The 18,539-nt window shown below is 45.1% G+C and overlaps 2 protein-coding genes across 8 annotated transcripts in view; one reads left to right on the forward strand and one right to left on the reverse strand.

The window, feature by feature from the left end:
* Nucleotides 1-435: 435 nt before the first annotated feature.
* ANKDD1A (ankyrin repeat and death domain containing 1A) overlaps nucleotides 436-18,539 on the reverse strand; it is a 43,858-nt gene continuing 25,754 nt past the window's right edge. For 5 of the 7 annotated variants that reach the window (XM_047765725.1, XM_047765686.1, XM_047765666.1 and 2 more), the window contains 8 exons: nucleotides 18,259-18,357; nucleotides 15,419-15,517; nucleotides 9,965-10,063; nucleotides 9,012-9,110; nucleotides 7,664-7,759; nucleotides 4,995-5,199; nucleotides 2,429-2,560; nucleotides 436-1,169 (listed from right to left, as the gene is read on the reverse strand). In XM_047765725.1, the coding sequence (XP_047621681.1) occupies nucleotides 1,108-1,169; nucleotides 2,429-2,560; nucleotides 4,995-5,199; nucleotides 7,664-7,759; nucleotides 9,012-9,110; nucleotides 9,965-10,063; nucleotides 15,419-15,517; nucleotides 18,259-18,357 (891 nt within the window). In that variant the 3' untranslated portion in view covers nucleotides 436-1,107. The remainder of the gene's footprint in view (nucleotides 1,170-2,428; nucleotides 2,561-4,994; nucleotides 5,200-7,663; nucleotides 7,760-9,011; nucleotides 9,111-9,964; nucleotides 10,064-15,418; nucleotides 15,518-18,258; nucleotides 18,358-18,539) is intronic. The other 2 variants (XM_047765676.1, XM_047765706.1) reach the window with 2 other exon arrangements.
* Nucleotides 13,386-14,002, forward strand: LOC125118854 (small ubiquitin-related modifier 1-like). The gene is made up of 2 exons (XM_047765735.1): nucleotides 13,386-13,703; nucleotides 13,813-14,002. The coding sequence occupies exons 1-2, from the start codon at nucleotides 13,467-13,469 to the stop codon at nucleotides 13,879-13,881; spliced, it is 306 nt and encodes a 101-aa protein (XP_047621691.1). The 5' UTR covers nucleotides 13,386-13,466; the 3' UTR covers nucleotides 13,882-14,002.

Here is an 18,539-nt window from a genome sequence, read left to right on the forward strand (position 1 = left end):
AAATGGGAAGCATGACGACCAAATGCAAGGTGTGATCCTGGACCAGATATTGGTCCAGAAAAAGGACATGAAAGGCTCAAATGACAAAATTTGAATAAGGTATGAAAATGAGTTAATAGTATCCTATCAGTGTTAATTTCCTGATTATGCAAGTTTTGTTAATACATGGGGAAGCTGAGGGAAGAATATTCAGAAATTCTCTTTACTATTTCTTTTATTTATTTATTTTGTCTTTTTGCTATTTCTTTGGGCCACTCCCACAGCATATGGAGGTTGCCAGGCTAGGGGTTGAATCGAAGCTGTAGCCCCCGGCCTATGCCAGAGCCACAGCAACGCGGGATCCGAGCTGCATCTTTGACCTACACCACAGCTCACAGCAACGCCGGATCGTTAACCCACTGAGCAAGGGCAGGGACCGAACCCGAAACCTCATGGTTCCTAGTCAGATTCGTTAACCGCTGCACCACGACGGGAACTCCTCTCTGTACTATTTCTGCAACTTTTTTGTTAAGTCTGAAATGATCTCAAAATTAAAAGTTTTAATCGTAAAAAAATGTGTTTTTTAAAAAAGGGAAAAAATGAGAGTGCTTGCCTCCTGGAATCGTTGAAGCGCACCAACAAGCTGTGAATAGAAACAGCTATGGAGTAAGGACAGCATTCATAAGAGCCAGGGACTAAATTAAGGGTGGTCCCTTCTGTAAATGACGGATGGAGCCCTTCATCAGATTGGGAAGATAGGAATACTGAGTTTGACCCCTGACCTCACCACCTGATTAGCTGCTTATCCACCCTGAGCCCAGCTTCTCAGGGGACTGCCGTGAGGCTCCAATGAGATGCTGGAGATGAAAGTGCGCTGTGAGAGCTGCAAAGGATCATACCTGGGAAGAAATTATCAGCCAAACCTGAGACAGACCGCTGAGCCAATCCTTGTGAAAAAGATTTCAAAGATTCACCTGGTGGTCCTGCATGACTCTTAACTTCAGTGGAGGCAGATGGAGGTCTGTTTGCAGTGATTTTTTTTTTAAAGCCCTTAAATGGTGATCCTCCTTTGTTCAGTGCCCCCTACTCTGAGGTCCCATGTGGCTCCCGAAGATCCAGTCCCTCCAGTTACATGGCTGTGCACCTCCTTGGGGCGCTCAGGTCATCGCTGGCTTTCTTCCTGATGCTTTCTGCAAGAGAGAAGAATCCTATTGCCCTAGGTCACCTCAGAGCTACCTCACAGTGCTGGTTTGATGCTTTAATGGCCTGCCAACCTTTGCTTTAAAAGAAGATACAACACCAATATTTAAGAACATGTTGGAAAGAGAACAAAATCATCCCTAATCCCTCCCCTCTGAAATGCCCACTTTCCCACCTTCTGTGTGGCAGCTGGAGGAGACCCAACACACCGAGGACTTTCCTTTTACCCCTCCCCTCAATAGCATGCTATCAACATTTTTCCTTGTTGCCAAGTGATGGGTGTACCTTCATTACCATGGATGGCCTAGAATCCTGTCCTGTGGTTGTCCTGTTGCAGAGTTTAAAGCCCTTTTCATCACGAGCTAATTTTGTTTTTAATGCGGGATCAGTACTAAAATCTGTTATTCCACTTGCTGGGTGTTTCCACATGGTGCCCTGAATCCCAAATTTCCCCCCAAAATTTTGGGGATTGACAGACTCAAATAGGCTGTGACAGCCTCAGAAATTTTTTGTCTTTTTGTCTTTTTTTTTTTTTCCGGTCTTTTTAGGGCCGCACCCACGGCACATGGAAGTTCCCAGGCTAGGGGTTGAATCAGAGCTACAGTGGCCGGCCTACACCACAGCCACAGCAACGTCAGATCCAAGTTGCATCTGTGACTTACATCATGGCTCACGGCAACACCGGATCCTTAACCCACTGAGCAAGGCTAGGGATTGAGCCCGCAACTTCATGATTCCTAGTTGGATTCATTTTTCCGCTGCGCCACAACGGGAACTCCAGCCTCAGAAATTTTATGTGACCAGATGTGACTGGTACAACTCATCTTATGCCAGTTCTGGCCCATAAGTCTTAATATTTGTGGGGGTGGGGGGGACCTCAGCAGGCTATTCCCATCTTATTCCAAACTGGAGAAAAACAAACAAAAACTCAGAGCAGTACAGAAAGCTGAAGAGAAAGAGATTGTAGCTTCAGTGGTTGGGGACTGTGAAGGTCATTGGAATCACCTGGGCCACCCTCATTGCACAGATGGGGAGACTGGGGCCAGGATACACTGGGTTGCTCAAGGCTCTGCCTGGGTTCCAGGAGAAGGCAGGGCTAGGACCAGCAATCTGGACGTTTCAGAGCCAGCGCCATAGCACTGTGGTGAGCAGCCTTGGAGGGCCCTGCCACCTTCCAGCCGGGCCATGCAGCTCTAACCCTGGGGCGCTGCACTGCTGTCAGCGGGCCCTAGGCAGGGGATACTCTTACCAGCCAGGTCCCTCCTGCCAATGGCCACGAGGCCCTCAAATAGTGCTTTGCTGGAGTTTTCACCAGCCATGATCACGCCATGCAGCCAGATAAGCAGCATCCGGTGGCCGTGTTCCTGGTAGCTCTTGGTACCTGAGGACCATGAAGGGAGAAAGAGAGAGGAAGATGCCAACTTCTCCCACCTGCCTTACCAGAACCAGCTCTGTGCATGCCCCATACCACCTCCTGAACACAGGCCCTTCTCAGAGCTCAGCCTGGAGACGGGGCAGGGCAGCAGGGGGAAGAAAGAAGGGGAGGACAGAGAGGAGAAGCCTCAGATGCAGGGGGGTGGGGTTTTGTATCAGGGACACCTGGACTTCTCCAGCCCCAGGCTTTCTCTTGAGCATCCACGATGCATCCTGTTGGTGTCACTGGGAAGAGAGAAAGAACTGGCATTCACCGTGGTGCCACGATGCATACAACTATACAGTCATCTCTCCTGCTGCTCATGCACGCTAGTGGTTCTGTCTCCAGCTTAGTGAGAGACAGAGCTGACCACGTTCTTTCCCCTTCACCAGTGGTCCTCAGCCAGAAGTGCTCCTTGGAAACACCTGGGAAGTTTTAGAAAACACTGACGTCTGGATCCCTTCTCCCTCAAATTCCTAAATACTTGAGTCTGGGTGCAGTTTAGGCACCGAGCGGTGTTAAGGCTTCCCAGGTGATTGCAATGTTTGGAAAATAAATGCCCACACTCTTCAGTACCATCGGTGGAGGTAACTTGTTATTAAACTCTGTGACCAGGTTTCCTCTCCCAGCAGGGTACAGCCATCAGGTCCAGGTCCGTTGCCTACTATGTCCTCTAATGTTCTGGCCTCTATGGGCCCCTGGCAGGCACTTCCTCCCAGTGTTGCCATTGAGATGGCACTTGATCCACTTGTTCACCAGCCCTTGTCCCCAGCCCATAACTTACCAGTGCTCCTTTATGTATATGAAATCCTCATCTGTAATAGAGTTTAATTTTGGTCTCCCCACTCTATTCCAATACCTGATTTGCTTGTGTCTATGTCAGGTATCTCTCTGTGTTAATTATTTTAGTTTTCTTAGATTAAGTCTGTTTGAGTTATACCCACTTCATTTTTACCCCCTTAGTATTCATTTATCTATTTCCCTGTTTATTCTTTCAGGTGCAGTGTAGAATCCTTGAGTCATGTTTCAAAACCTCCTATTTCTATCTGATTAAAATGGGATCAGGAGTTTCTGTTGTGGCTCAGCAGTAACGAATCTGACTAGTATCCATGAGGGTGTGGGTTCAATACCTGGCCTTGCTCAGTGGGTTAAGGATCTGGCATTGCTGTGAGCTGTGGTGTAGATTGCAGATGCACCTCAGATCCCAAGTTGCTATGGCTATGGCGTAGGCCAGCAGCTAGAGCTCCGATTCAAACCCTAGCCTGGGAACTTCCATATGCTGTACATGTGTGACCCTAAAAAGCAAAACTAAATAATTTATTTTAAAAATGGAATCAAAGTTTTAACATAATTTGGAGAACATCAATACCTACATGATACTTTTTCTAGCTAGAAATACAGAATGTCATTCCACCTACCAAGTCACCTTTTCCTACTCCAACTACTTTTTATTGCCTTATTCATATCATTCACATTTCTTTTTAGAAACACATGCTATTGTAAATTTAAAAAATACCTCCATATATTCTGCCCACTTATGATGGTAGAGTGGAATACCATGTCATTTGAATACTTAATCATATTTAGCTGTTTCATTGAATTATTTTATTCTAAGAGTCTTTCCATTGATTTTTCTGGACTTCTTATATATATAATTACAGCATCTGAAATTAATAAACCTCTCTTCTTGGAGTTCCCGCCGTGGCTCAGCGGTTAGCGAACTTGACTAGCATCCATGAGGACGTGGGTTCCATCCTGGTCTCACTCAGTGGGTTAAGGATCCATCGCTGCCGTAAGCTGTGGTGTAGGTCACAGATGTGGCTCGGATCCTGTGTTGCTGTGGCTCTGGTGTAGGCCAGCGGCTACACCTCCGATTAGACCCCTAGCCTGGGAACCTCCATACACCATGGCTGTGGCCCTAAAAGACAAAAAAAAAAAAAAAAACCCTTTTCTTTTCCAATATTTACGTTCTTAATTTCTAATACCAGGGCCAAAATTTCCAAGTAGATGTTAAATAATAGTGGCAATAGCAGCTCCTTGACCCACACGACAACAGTGACAATGCCGGATCCTTAAACTGATGAGCTACCAGGGAACTCTGCTCCTCCCCTTTTTATAGGGAGCAACATTAGTTTAGTGTATGAAGGATGGGTATCAGCTCAAGCTGATTCATGAAGGATGTGAACGTCACAGGGCAGTGAGGAGGGAGGGGCAGAGGGCCCAGCCAGAGCAAAGACCCAGAGAGAGGAAGAGCATGTGGTGTGTTGGAAATGGTGTGTGGCTGGATGAGGCTGGGCTGTGGGTGCACAGGCTTTTCCCCTGGAAGCACAGAAAACTGAACACACCCCACACGCCCCCACCCCTCCACTGATTGCTCTGGGACACCGAAGCAAGGTGGTACCTGTCCACTGTTGCTCCATGGCGTAGACATGGGCCTCGGTGAACTCCCAGTGATATGCCAGCTTCTTCCACTCATGGGGCCGCAGGTACCTGGAGGCCAGTCGCCACAGTACAGAGCGGAGCTGCTGCATTTCCTGTCGATGGTCCTGCTTAAAGGTCAAGCTCTTCCCAGAGGGGCCACAGGGGTCCCTGTACGAGAGATGGTCCTGTGGGCAGATCCCAGAAGTGCAGCAGCCATGTGGGGGAAACCCCTGCCAGGCTCTCCCTCATAAGCCTCGACCCTGAACTGGCCTCATCAGAGGCCTGGGGCTTGGTGTCCACTACTCTGGTTTCTGACCCTATGTCTTGCTTTGAGTGCTGGAGCCTGAGCTGCTTACACTGTTTTTCCATCCAGAACTTTTCCCACCTTCCTGCCTCTTAACTGCATGGCCACAGTCAAAAGACCATCTTTGTGCCACCTCTTCCAGGAAGCCTTCCTAATTCCTTTCTTTGTGTTCTTGTAGCACAAAGAGTGGCATGACTCAAAGGCTGTGGCTCTGGCGAAAGCCAGGCAATCCAAGAATCAGGCCTTAACTAGACTTGTGGAATCCCAACAGGCAGAGAAGGGCAGGGTTAAAGAATTCTGTCTATGCAAAGCAGGTATAAAATGAGGTGACCAAAAAATCATGGAATAGCATAAGTTAAACCCACAAAAGCCTAAGTATGCCCCTCAAAAGGATGTGGATGTAGAATTCCGGTTATTAAAAAGCTCAGGTGAGTTCTGGCGTCTGCAGTGCCTGAATCTTACATCCTGATGAACAGTGTCTAGACAGTCACCTGGGAGGTGATGACCTGGCTCTCACCTGGAGTGGTAAAAACCATTTCCTTAGAGCCATAGTCTCAGCTGCATCTGTACATTAGATCATCTAGGAGCTTTAAGAACTACAGAAGCTTGGCCCTCACCCCTGAGACTCTGAGTGAACTGGTTTAGAGGTAAGAATGGGGATTTGTGATTCTAGCTGCACCACTGCCTTGGTGTTGAGAACTTTTAAGTCTGAGGTGGTTAATGGAGTCCCTGCTGTAGTGCAGTGGGTTAAGGATACAGTGTTGTCTCTGCTGCAGCATGGGTTTAATCCCCAGCCCAGAACAAATGGGTTAAGGATCCTGTGTTGCCACAGCGGTAGTGTAGGTCATAACCGTGGCTTGGATTTGATCCCTGGCCTGGGAGCTTCCATTTGCCAAAGGTGCAGCCAAAAAAAGAAAAAAAATCAGATGTTTTTTAAAAAAATCAAAATAAAAGCCTGAGATGGTTTAAAATTAAGCATAAACATGAATAAGTTCATACAACAGATTACTCTAATATTTCAGAGTAATCTGTTGTATGTAACAGGGTTGTAAAGTTTACCAGAATCTAGCACATCAGTGAAAGAGAAACTCATAGGATTCCTATGGAAATTTATTATTGATTGATTGATTTTGGGGACAGCAATTTTTTTGAGAAGGATAAGAGAAGTTTACTATTTGTAAGAAATATTGGAATGTTTATATTATTTGAGATTCATTTTAAAGGTTTAATTTACTGGATTTAATGGGATAACTTAAAAATTTAGGAAGCATTTAAAGTGCTTTAAGGAGCTCCCATCATGGCTCAGGGGAAATGAATCCGACTAGTATCCATGAGGATACAGGTTCGATACCTGGCCTCACTCAACAGGTTAAGGATATGGCATGGCTGTGAGCTGTGGTGTAAGTTGCAGACTCGGCTCGGATCTGGCATTGCTGTGGCTGTGATGTAAGTCGGCAGCTGCAGCTCCAATTCAACCCCTGGCTGGGAACCTCCATATGCTGTGGGTGCAGCCCTAAAATAAATAAATAAATAAATAAATAAACTTTCTTGAAAGTGACTGTTAAAAATATACTAGTTGTATACATACAATAAAATTGTAAAAATAAATTTAAAAGTTTAAGGAAAACTAGGATTTAAAATTTGTAAAAAATTTAGTATTAATTTCTAAAACTGAAATAAATGCAAACATTTATTTTCTGTGTATGAAAACAACCTTTAGGAATTCCTGGTGGTATAGTAGGTTAAGGATTCAGTATTGTCATTGCTGTGGCACAGGTTCAATTCCTGGTCCAGGAACTTCCACATGCCATGGGCATGAAAAAACACACACACATACAAACAAAAACAACCCTTAAAGATCAAAAAACTCTCCACCCTTTTGCTGATACTGGGACTGCAAATGCATGACTTTACACATGCCTCTCCTTTTTCCCAACTCCACAGCAGACATCACCAATCAATCCCAGCACACTTTCCTTCTGGGCTCAGAAAGTTGCCTGAATAGAATACCCTCAGCCACAATTCTAATCACCTAAAGATGACAACGAGCTGGAAGCAAGTTGCCACTTCTTTATTTGTACATGTATGCATCAAGTCATCAATAGTAGTGTCTACTAGGATCTCCACAATGGCATGGATCTCTCAGCCTTATTTCAGTGCGATTTAGGTGCTCAACCATCTCTGGATGCCCTCAAAGTACCCTAGTGTTAGTTAAGGCAGGGATTATCACACCCTTGGAAACTGAGGGGCCCCTGAATTGGTCAGGGCTGGGGTTCAAAACCAGCTCTACCTGGAGCCACCACTCCCTTTCCGACATGGAGAGACCAAGTGCAGGGTCTCAGTACCTTCTCCCATCTGTAGAAGCGATCAGCTTTTATGATCATGTCCACCAGGTTGATGTGGTTGCTGCGGGCAGCCACTGCTAGGGCAGTTTTTCCTTGCTGCAGGTAAGAAGGGAGAAGGGAAGACAGAGTGTCTGTAAGAGGGGTGTAAGGTACTCTCTAGCACGGCCTCCAAACCCTCCTACCCAAAGAAAGTGGCTTTCAACAGTCTACACTGGAGAGCAGAAAGGTTTTCTGGGCATAACTCCAGGTGCAGAAAAGTCACAGGTAGGAGTTCCCACCATGGCTCAGCGGTTAACAAACCCTACTGGCACCCATGAGGATGTGGATTCAATCCCTGGTCTTGCTCAGTGGATTTAGGATCCAGTGTTGCCATGGCTGTGGTGTAGACCGGCAGCTACAGCTCTGATTCGACCCCTAGCCTGGGAACTTCCACATGCTGTGGATGTGGCCCTAAAAAACTAATTAATTAATTAAATAAATTAAAAAGAAAAGTCACAGGTAGAATAAGGCAGCAATAATAATTCCAGCAACCACCTCTTGTTTTCCTTTAAAATAGGAAGCCTTAGAGCTTATGAAACTCAGCCTGCATAACTCAGCATCATCTGTGAGATAGATGTTACCAGTCCCATTTCTCAAATGAAACCAGAACCCAGAGAAGGGGCGTGGGCTCCTGTATCCTGTTTGCCGCCTCCCCTCAGGCTTTCAGTGCTTTGTTCCAGGCCTCCCACACAGTGCTGGCCTCAGCCACTCCAGGTGCCCTGGGGCCCAGCTCAAAGCAGAGAGCCCTTCCCGGGTCCAGCCTCAGAGCTGTTCCCTGTCCCCACCTCTTTCCTACGCCATCCCAAGGCCTGGACCACGTGTGCAAGCATCCTTCCCCTCATGAGCCTGTGACCTCCTCAGCCTCACACCAAGTCTTCAGCTCTCCTCAAACCTCCAGCCACTTAAGGAGTGGGCTGCCCCAGAGGCACCATGACCCTGGGAGGCTTCCCCCTCAGCCCTGTTTCCCACCTAGGGAGTTGTGGGTAGTGATGTGTTGTTCCTCTAGCTGCCCCCCCTCCCCGCTCCCCAGCAGATGACTAAAGGTGCTCAAAGTCGGATGGCAGCCGTGAAACAGAAGACAACGGTATCACAGGCCTAGACCAGGAGAGGGGCAGGCCAAGTGCTGAGGGATCTCAGAGGAGGCCGGGGAAGGTGATGGAGGGGCAGGAAAGCTTCTTGGAGGAGGGTACACTTGAGCTGACATGTAACAGATGGGAGGCCTTAAACACTCTGGAAGCAGGAGGCGTTTGCAGCAGGGTCTCTGGCAGAGAGGGAGCTTGAAAGGGAGGCTGGTTGTGAGCAGAGGTACCTTATCTCTCAGGTTTAAGTTAACTCCAGCGATGAGAAGCATCTCCGCTATGTCCTGCCTGGTGTGCTCGGCTGCAAGATGAAGGGGCGTCTGCTGCCTCTGGGGAAGAAGCCAAGGGGACAGGGGGAGGGGGGCAGAAAAGCATGTACAGAAGGCCTGTGGCTTAAAGCCAGGACAGGACCTGGGTTGGTACACTCTCCACTGGGCCTTAAGTATTTCTCTAAGAAGTTCTGAGGGAGGGTAAACTGGGGTCATCCTGCATATACATTTTGCACATGTATAACTTTCCATATATTATAAACTCCATAAACACCATTTTTAATTGCTCCATAAGAGGCTAGCTATGTCTATACCATAATTAGCCTAACCACTTCTTCTCTCTTAATAAGTATTTGGGCCATTTTTCAAATGAAAACTGACAGAGTGCATGAATATCTTAGTGCATGAGCTCTTAATATATTTCTTGAGGCTCAATTCTCAGATGTACAAATACTGATTGTTTTAAAGATGCATGTTCTATTCTGTCAGGTTGCTGTTCACTGCTAATGGTTGTATGTAGGGACCCTGAGGACTGTATGATTGGAGGTAGACTGTAGGGACAGAGATTTAAAAGCCCTCCTGATTGATCACTACTTTAGAAACTCAAAGGTCTCTTGTTACATAAGACTGTCCCAGTCACCCCTGCCCTGGAAATTTTCCCTAAGGGAAAAAAAAAATCAATGAAAGGAAAAGGTTGAATGTAGGAAGACATTTACTGCAGTATTCTATATTATCATGACAAAAACTTGGACAGACTCAAATATTCAAAATAGAGAACTAGTTGATAAAGTGATGCTACTTTCAACAAAGATTCAAATAGCTTTTCATAAGATGAAAAAGCAGTCCCTCAGCTATGGCCACACTAAGCCCTGCCAGCCTGGGAGGGGGCCCAGATGGCCCCTGCAGTCACTTACATTGTCGGTGGCATCCAGGTCACTGCCAGCATCAATGAGGAGCTGCACCAGGATGGGGAAGTTGTGCCTCACAGCGAGGTGCACAGGAGAGGCGCCCTGCTGCATAGGGGAGATGCAGAGATCAGTGATGGCTTCCTCCCAGGACTGTCCTGCTGCGGGTTGGTGCTACAAGATGGGAACTGGGAGGAGTATAGGTGGTACTTCTAAATTTAGACCTTCTCACTTCTCGGGTGGTATGAGTGGCCTGAGGCATTTACAGCTCAAAGCCTGAATCCCTGGGGCCCACAAAGATCCTCATAGTAGGAGGCAGCCTGAAACTCCAAAGTTGAGTTTGGGCACGTCAGGAATCCACTACATGACTTTGGGCACGTCATTGCCCTTCTCTGCTACTCTTCATTTCGCAAGTGATTCTCACTGAGGTCCCTTCTAGCAAGACCTTGAGATTCTCTATCTCATTTACTTCACACGTGAACCTAGTACATAGAAATGGTATTCTTTTTTTTTTTTTCTCTTTTTCTTTTTAGGGCCACACTTGTAGCATATGGAGTTTCCCAGGCTATGAGTTGAATCAGAGCTATAGCTGCCAGCCTATGCCAGAGCCACAGCAACGCCAGATATGAGCCACATCTTTGACCTACACCACAGCTCATCCTTAACCCACTGAGCGAGGCCAGGGATCAAACCCACAACCTCATGGTTCCTAGTTGGATTTGTTTCCGCTGCACCACGATGGGAACTCCAGAAATAGTATTCTTATTAGTACTTACATCTTACAAATGAGAATTTCATAAAACTTACACAACTCACCCTAGGGACACATTAACTTAATAGAGACCTTCCATTATTGAACTTTCTACTGCTAGTACCTAGGCAGACACCTGAGAACTATTTATGTATGAAATGAATGAGTGAGAGAGCCAGTCAGGATCAGAACAGAGGTCTCACTACAAGCCCAACAGTCAGTCACCCAAGGCTGGAGGACTATATCCCCAGTGGTCCCCTGTGAGCCCTGACTATGTGAAAAAGTAGAGATACTGCTGCACAGTATCCTTTTATCTAGGTGCTATGGTGACACACATAGAGTGGACAGTACAAGGCCAGAAACATCAATGGCATAGATCTATACTTAATTGTGGAAAAACATCCTCACGTATTGAGTACTAAAAGGTTATAGGACAGAACACAAACACAAACAAACAAACAAAAACCAACATTATTGCCATTACTAGTTTAGGCCAGAAAAAAAAAGTGTATGGATATTGGAAAAGAAGATTTAAATTATATAGGCAATGTGATTGTATATCTAGACATGTTAAAATAGCTATTCTACATCAACCAAAAAAGAACTCTAGCAAAATTAATGAACAGTCATATAAAAGACAAAAACTCCAAAGTCAATAGCACTCCTGTATTGAATGCCTATAAGAAATGACATATTTTGAAAAGAAATTCTATTCACAATGGTGGTCAAAATATATATAAAGTATCTGCAAAGAGTGTAAGTGGAAATGGCTATTACAAAGGCAACTAAAAACCATAGACTATCACAGAGGGATATAAAATAAGATATAAAAAGTGGCAAGATATGTTCTTATTGAAAAAAATATTATAAGGCATTCCTGTCATGGCTCAGCAGAAACGAATCTGCCTAGTATCCATGAGCACGGAGGTTTGATTCCTGGCCTCATTTGGTGAGTTAAACGATTCTGTGTTGAGATGAGCTGTGGTGTAGGTCACAGACTGGCTTGGATCTGGCGTTGCTATGGTTGTGGTATAGGCTGGTGGCTACAGCTCTGATTCAACCCCTAGCCTGGGAACCTCCATGTGCCGCAGGTACAGCCCTAAAAAGATAAAAAAGAAAAAGTATTACAAAGATGACCATATTCTCTTAAAAATTATTTACAGGCTTAATGTAATCCCAATCCCAAATTGCAATATATGCCAAAATGTATTCTGAAACACACTTAGAAAAAAATTTAAAACCCAAGTAAAACTACCACAGAATTTCAAGTGTCTTCAGATCATTGCTATATAACTGTGAAATGAAAATCAGGCCAAAACAATAGAAATAAAAACAAAAATAAATGGGACCTAATCAAACTTACAAGCTTTTGCATAGCAAAGAAAACCATAATAAAACTGAAAAGAGGAGTTCCCATCTCAGGGGTAATTAACCAGACTAGTATTCATGAGGATGCAAGTTTGATGCCTGGCCTTGCTCAGTTTGTTAACAATCTGGCATTGTTGTGAGCTGTGGTGTAGGTCACAGACACAGCTTGGATCCTGCATTGCTGTGGCGTAGGCTGGCAGCTGTAGCTCTGACTCAACCCCTAGCCAGAAATTTCCACAGGTGCAGCCCTAAAAAGCAAAAGAAAACAAAACACAAAAACACAACCTACAGAATGAGAGAAAATAGTTGCAAATGATGCAACCAACAAGGGCTTAATCTCCAAAATATACAAACAACTCATATACAACTCAATGACAAACAACCAACCCAACTGAGAGTTAGGCAGAAGACCTAAATAGACATTTCTCCAACAAAGACATAGGGATGGCCAGCAGGCACATGAAAAGATGTTCAACATAATTCTCTAATTAATTATTAGAGAAATACAAATCAAAACTACAATGAGGGACCACCTCACACCAGTCAGAATGGCCATCATTAACAAGTCTACAAATAATAAATAATAAATGCTGGAGAAGGTGTGGAGAAAAGGGAACCCTCCTACACTGTTGGTGGGAATATAAGTTGGTACAACCACTATGGAAAATAGTTTGAAGATTCCTCAGAAAACTCAATATAGAACTATCATATGTTCTAGCAATCCCACTTCTGGGCATTTATCCAGACAAAACTACAATTCAAAAATATACATGCATCCCTATGTTCATTGCAGCACTATTCACAATAGCCAAGCCATAGAAGCAACCTAATGTCTACTGACAGATGAATGGATTAAGAAGATGTGGTACATATACACAATGGAATACTACTCAGCCATAAAAAAGAATGAAATAATGCCATTTGCAGCACCATGGATGCAACTGGAGATTATCACAGTGAAGTAAGTCAGAAAGAGAAAGACAAATACTATATGATATCACTTATACGTGGAATCTAAAATAGGGCACAAACAAACCTATCTATAAAACTGAAAGAGACTCACAGACATAGGGAACTGATTTGTGGTTGCCAAGGGGGTGAAAGGAGGAAGTGAGATGGACTGGAAGTTTGGGGTAATCAGATGCAAACTATTACATTTAGAGTGGATAAACAATAAGGTCACAGGGAACTATATCCAATCTCCTGGGATGGACCATACACATATATATGACTGAGCCACTTTTCTGCACAGCAAAAATTGGCACAACATTGTAAATCAACTCTACTTTAATTCAAAAAAGAGATGTAGGGGGATTTGTAAACCCCGGAGCAAGGTTCTGCCTACCCGAGGCCGCTGCTGTGCGGAGACCCCGGGGTGAAGTCACCATCACCATGTCTGACCAGGAAGCAAAACCTTCAACTGAGGACTTGGGGGATAAGAGGGAAGGAGAGTACATTAAACTCAAAGTCATTGGACAGGATAGCAGTGAGATTCATTTCAAAGTGAAAAAGGCGACACATCTCAAGAAACTCAAAGAATCATACTGTCAAAGACAGGGCATTCCAATGAATTCACTCAGGTTTCTCTTTGAAGGTCAGAGAATTGCTGATAATCACACTCCAAAAGAAGTTGGCATAATCTCTGCAACACAGGCGATACTGAATATGTTTTAGTGACACCTCCTTCACTATCAATAAGAGATCATCTTTTTAGAAGAATAATGGGGCAGTGGGACAGCTGGGAATGGAGGAAGAAGATGTGACTGAAGTTTATCAGGAACAAACAGGGGGTCACTCAGCGGTTTAGACATTCTTTTCATTTTTTTCTTTTCCCTTAATTCTTTTTTATTTTTAAAAAATAGTTCTTTTGTAATGTGGTGTTCAAAACAGAATTGAAAACTGGCACCCCACCTCTTTAAGACATCTGGTAATTTGAATTCTAGTGCCCATTATTCATTATTGTTTGTTTTCATTGAGCTGATTTTTGGTGATCAAACCTCAGCCCCCTTCATAGTGCCCTCTCCTTTTTAAAAATTACAGGTGTGCACAGAGAGGCCACCTTTTCCAGGACTGCATTTGCAGGCTTGTGATAAATGGGATCGACTGATTTGAGTGTTCAATTGACTTTCCAACTGGCCCTGAAGTTCTAGCATGTGATTGCTTCACTCCTGGACCATGACTTACAGTGGGAGATGGAAGTTTTTCAGAGAACTGAACTGTGGAAAAATGACCTTTCCTTAACTTGAAGCTACTTTTAATATCCAAGGGTCTGGACCAAAGAAGAAGAGTATCAAGTTGGAGTCAAAAATGACAGAGATCGTGAGAATAATGACTAACTCCAAAGATGGCTTCACTGAAGAGAAAGCATTTTAAGGTGAAAGAGAAACCTTGTCAGAAGATCCCAGAAAAGTTCTAACTTTCATTAGCAGTTAAAAGTTATTCATGCAGAAGTGTACACAACAGAACACTGCTCTTTTTTTATTTTATTTGTACTTTTTGGCCTGGGATATGGGTTTTAAATGGATGTTGTCTGTACCAGCTTCATTAAAATAAACAAAATATTTGTAAAAATAAAAATAAAAAAGAGATGTAGGAAAAAAAATCAGGCCAAAAGAAGATCTGCCATGAGAGTGAATGGGCAGACACTGGAAGCAGCCTCAAAAGCATGACTCAGATGAGCCTGGAAATACATCAGAGCTATAATGGTGGCTTTTCAGGAAGAGGCAGGCCATGGAGATAAAATAACCAAGGATGCTGAATGTGGCCTCTGTCGTCCTGGAAAGAGGTCTGGGGGAATGTGGTGGGAAAGGCAAGTGGCAAGAAAGTGAGTACTGCTTGTCATGGTTTTATATGTTATTTATAGAAACCAAAAGAACCAGGAAGAACAAAAGCTACCTGGTAAAAAGCCTTCCCACACTCCTCACGCATCTGCTCAGTTCTCCCCACTCCAACGGTAACATCTTAAAAAGCCATGGTACCATATCCCAATCAGAATCCTGACATTGACAATACCTACCATCTTACACACATCTGGACAGTTTCACTTGTAGTCACTTGTTTACATGTGTGTTCTGTGTAATGTTATCACACATGCAGGTTTGTGTATCCATGACATAGTCTTTACATAGTTACATAGTCATAGTTTGTGTATCCACTGCATACACACACAGTTCCATCTTCACAAGCATCCCTGGTGTGATGCTTTTATAACCACACTTTCCTCCCTCTTCTGCTTCACCCCTCCATCACGAGCTCCCAGGAACCACTAATCTGTTCTCCATTTCTTTTTTGAGCAGTGAAGTCATGGGGACCCTGCTTCATCTCCCCCACTTCCAGCCACTTACATGATCAGCCACGCTGGTGCTGGCTCCTGCATGGAGGAGGGCCCGGACCATGTCCTCAGAGCCACCTAGGACTGCATAGTGGAGGCAGCTCTGCTTTTTCTAGAGGGAAACAGGCAAACAGGCAGCATCCTAAGGGGGGTTACAAAGCACTTTGGGATTCATTACTCCATTTGCTGCTCACAACCCCCCTGGGACTATTATCCCCATTAAACTCTGAGGAAGGAAAAATCAATGACTTGCCCAGGCCTGGTGACTAGTAAAAGGAGCTCACTATGGCCTCAGGCTTTTTCTCACCTCCCATCAGACTCCAGAACATAAGCCAAAGACTGCACGGTTCCTTAGCCAGTAAAGATATACAGAGTATAGATTTTGGGGAGATGGTTTTCAAAGACAGGGACCCTAAGATTTGCCTGTATAGAGCACATCCCACCCAGCATGCACCGCCCAGCTGGAGTTGGTCTCAGTGTGTTCACAGAGGAGTGCTTCGTCCCAGATGGGCCTTCCTCTCAAGCAGGGCCCATAAGGTGATGAACAATACCAGACTGCCTAGGACTGAAGGTTCCCTGGGGTGAAGAACTTTCCATTTTTGTTTTTGTTTTGGCCATGCATGAAGTTCCCAGTCCAGGGACTGAACTCAAGTCACAGCAGTAACCTGAGCCAGAGCCGTGAACACCAAGTCCTTACCACTAAGCCACCAGGGAACTCCTAGACTTTCCCTTTCAAAACCAGGACAATACGAGGCAGACCAGGATGCGTTAGTTACCCTCCCAAAGTCACAGCTGGGCGACCCATCCATACCCCAGTGAAATGCAACCACTTTGGTACGCCCCCTCTCATAGACCCTGCTGGTGACATTGCAAGGGGCGGGACTATTGTAATGGATCTGCCAGAAACCTCAAGACAAGGCTGGAGCACAAGGCCCAGTGAGGTGGTCAGCTCCAATCCAGCAACAACCACCAGCTGGACTCGATCCCCCAAGTCTCTAAACTCCTGTGTTATGTGATGGCCATGTAGGTGGCCATGGCATAACGTCTTTGCCTTCTCCCAGTGCCTAGTTCTGGGCACAGAGGAAGGGGCTTGCTGACCAAGGAGCAACACCCTGCAGATGGAAGGACATAGCTGGGTGCCCTGGGGCAACTACTTTCCCTCTCAGTTCCCCCACCATGCCCCTAGGACAGTAGTTCCCACACCTTCCGGGGGAGTTCTATAAATTAAATGTTTTGTGGCTTATAACACATTATTCACATTTCAGAATTGATATTATTATTAAGATTGATTGAATTTCAGATTGATATTATTATTAAGTTTACATTTGCCATTTTGCTATTTATTTTCTGAATGTCTCCTGTCTTTTTGTTCTGTTTCCTCTTGACTGCCTTCTTTTTGCTAAATATTGTTTAGTATGCCATTTTATTTATTTATTTTGCTCTTTAGGGCCACACCCATGGCATATGGAGGTTCCCAGGCTAGGGGTCTAATCAGAGCTGTAGCTGCTGGCCTACGCCACAGCCACAGCAACGTTGGATCTGAGCCACATCTATGACCTACACCACAGCTCACGGCAACGCCGGATCCTTAACCCACTGAGCAAGGCCAGGGATCAAACCGACATCCTCATGGATGCCAGTCAGATTCATTAACCACTGAGCCATGATGGGAACTCCAGTTTCATGCCCTTTTTTTTTTTTAACTATGCCATTTAAAAAAAACTTTTTGCTGGTATTTATATTATTCATTATTAATATTACTTTTGCTACATTATTGAAATTTAGAATAGAGAATTCCAGACCCTGAAGCCGTTCAACCAGCCAAGAAAGAATATTTATCACTGATCTAAAAATAAAAATCTAAAAATTCTGCAGGTGCGGTCAAAAAAAATTTTTTTAATGTAAAATAAATAAAAATAAAAAGCAAAACAAAAAGAAAGGCCACACCCCCTCTTTTCAAGAACACAGAGAATTTCTCATAGCTAACATACACAGTGAAGTGGTGAGGAAGAAAAGAGGCCTGTCCCAGAGTCACACCCAGGCTCTGATTGCTGGTGTGGTCATGCACAGGTGGGCCTTATGCTAGGACTCCCTCCCCACCGCCAACCCAGCAAGGAAGACATTTCAGGCCATGAGCTCTGGAGTCAAGGGAATAGGCTTCTCAGACTCAGCTTTGCCTCTTACCAGCTTGTGACCTGAGAAAGTCACCAAACCTCTCTCTTGTCTGTAAAATGGGGGAAATTTTCCTGAGGTAATAGTTATAAAAGGGCTTTGTAAACTGTCAAGTGCCCAACAGTAAGACACTAGTGGGTACTGAGCTTCTATTATGTCCTGGGCACTGTGCTAGGTATTTAGCCCTAAAACAGTATAAAAAAGTAACTACAGGGAATTCCCTTTGTGGCTCAGCAGTTAATGAACCCGAGTAGGATCCATGAGGATTCAGGTTCAATCCCTAGCCTCACTCACTGGGTTAAGGATCCGGCGTTGCCATGAGCTATGGTGCAGGTCACAGACGCAGCTCAGATCCTGAGTTGCTGTTGCTATGGCTGTGGCAGGTAGCTATAGCTCCGATTCAACCCTTAGCCTGGGAACCTCCACATGCCACAGATGCGGCCCTAAATTAGCCAAAAAAAGTATACATCATCCCCAAAGTACAGTTGGGAAACAAGGCTCAGAGAGGTTAAGTAACTTGCCCCAGGACACAGAGCTCAGCATTAAAAAAGACACATCCAGATACTGTGCCTACCACCTCAGAGCCTCTGTTCACACATATTCAAGAATCACTGTGGCTGCTACTGCTGACAGGGTCACAGCAGCCCAGGGCACACACCAGTCATGAGGAGGCCCGGTTACCTGGGTGAGGGCATTCACGCTGCTCCCAGCCCCCAGGAGGAGCTGCACACAGTCGGGGTGGATCCCTTCAGCAGCTGCATGCAGAGCAGTCAGACCTTCCTGAAACAGAGCAGAGGTGTGAGGACGACAGGAGGCTGCGGCCAGAGCCCAGGGCAGGAGGACTCTGCTCCCCGCCTTGCTAGGGCTCCAGGGCTCTCTGAGCTCTCCCCTGCCCTGGCCCTTAGGACAAGGATCTGGCTATCTGTGTGCTCTGCACCTGATTCTCACTTCAAGGGGCAGAT

Source organism: Phacochoerus africanus, chromosome 2, assembly GCF_016906955.1.
Source record: "Phacochoerus africanus isolate WHEZ1 chromosome 2, ROS_Pafr_v1, whole genome shotgun sequence".
Classification (NCBI taxonomy): Eukaryota; Metazoa; Chordata; class Mammalia; order Artiodactyla; family Suidae; genus Phacochoerus; species Phacochoerus africanus.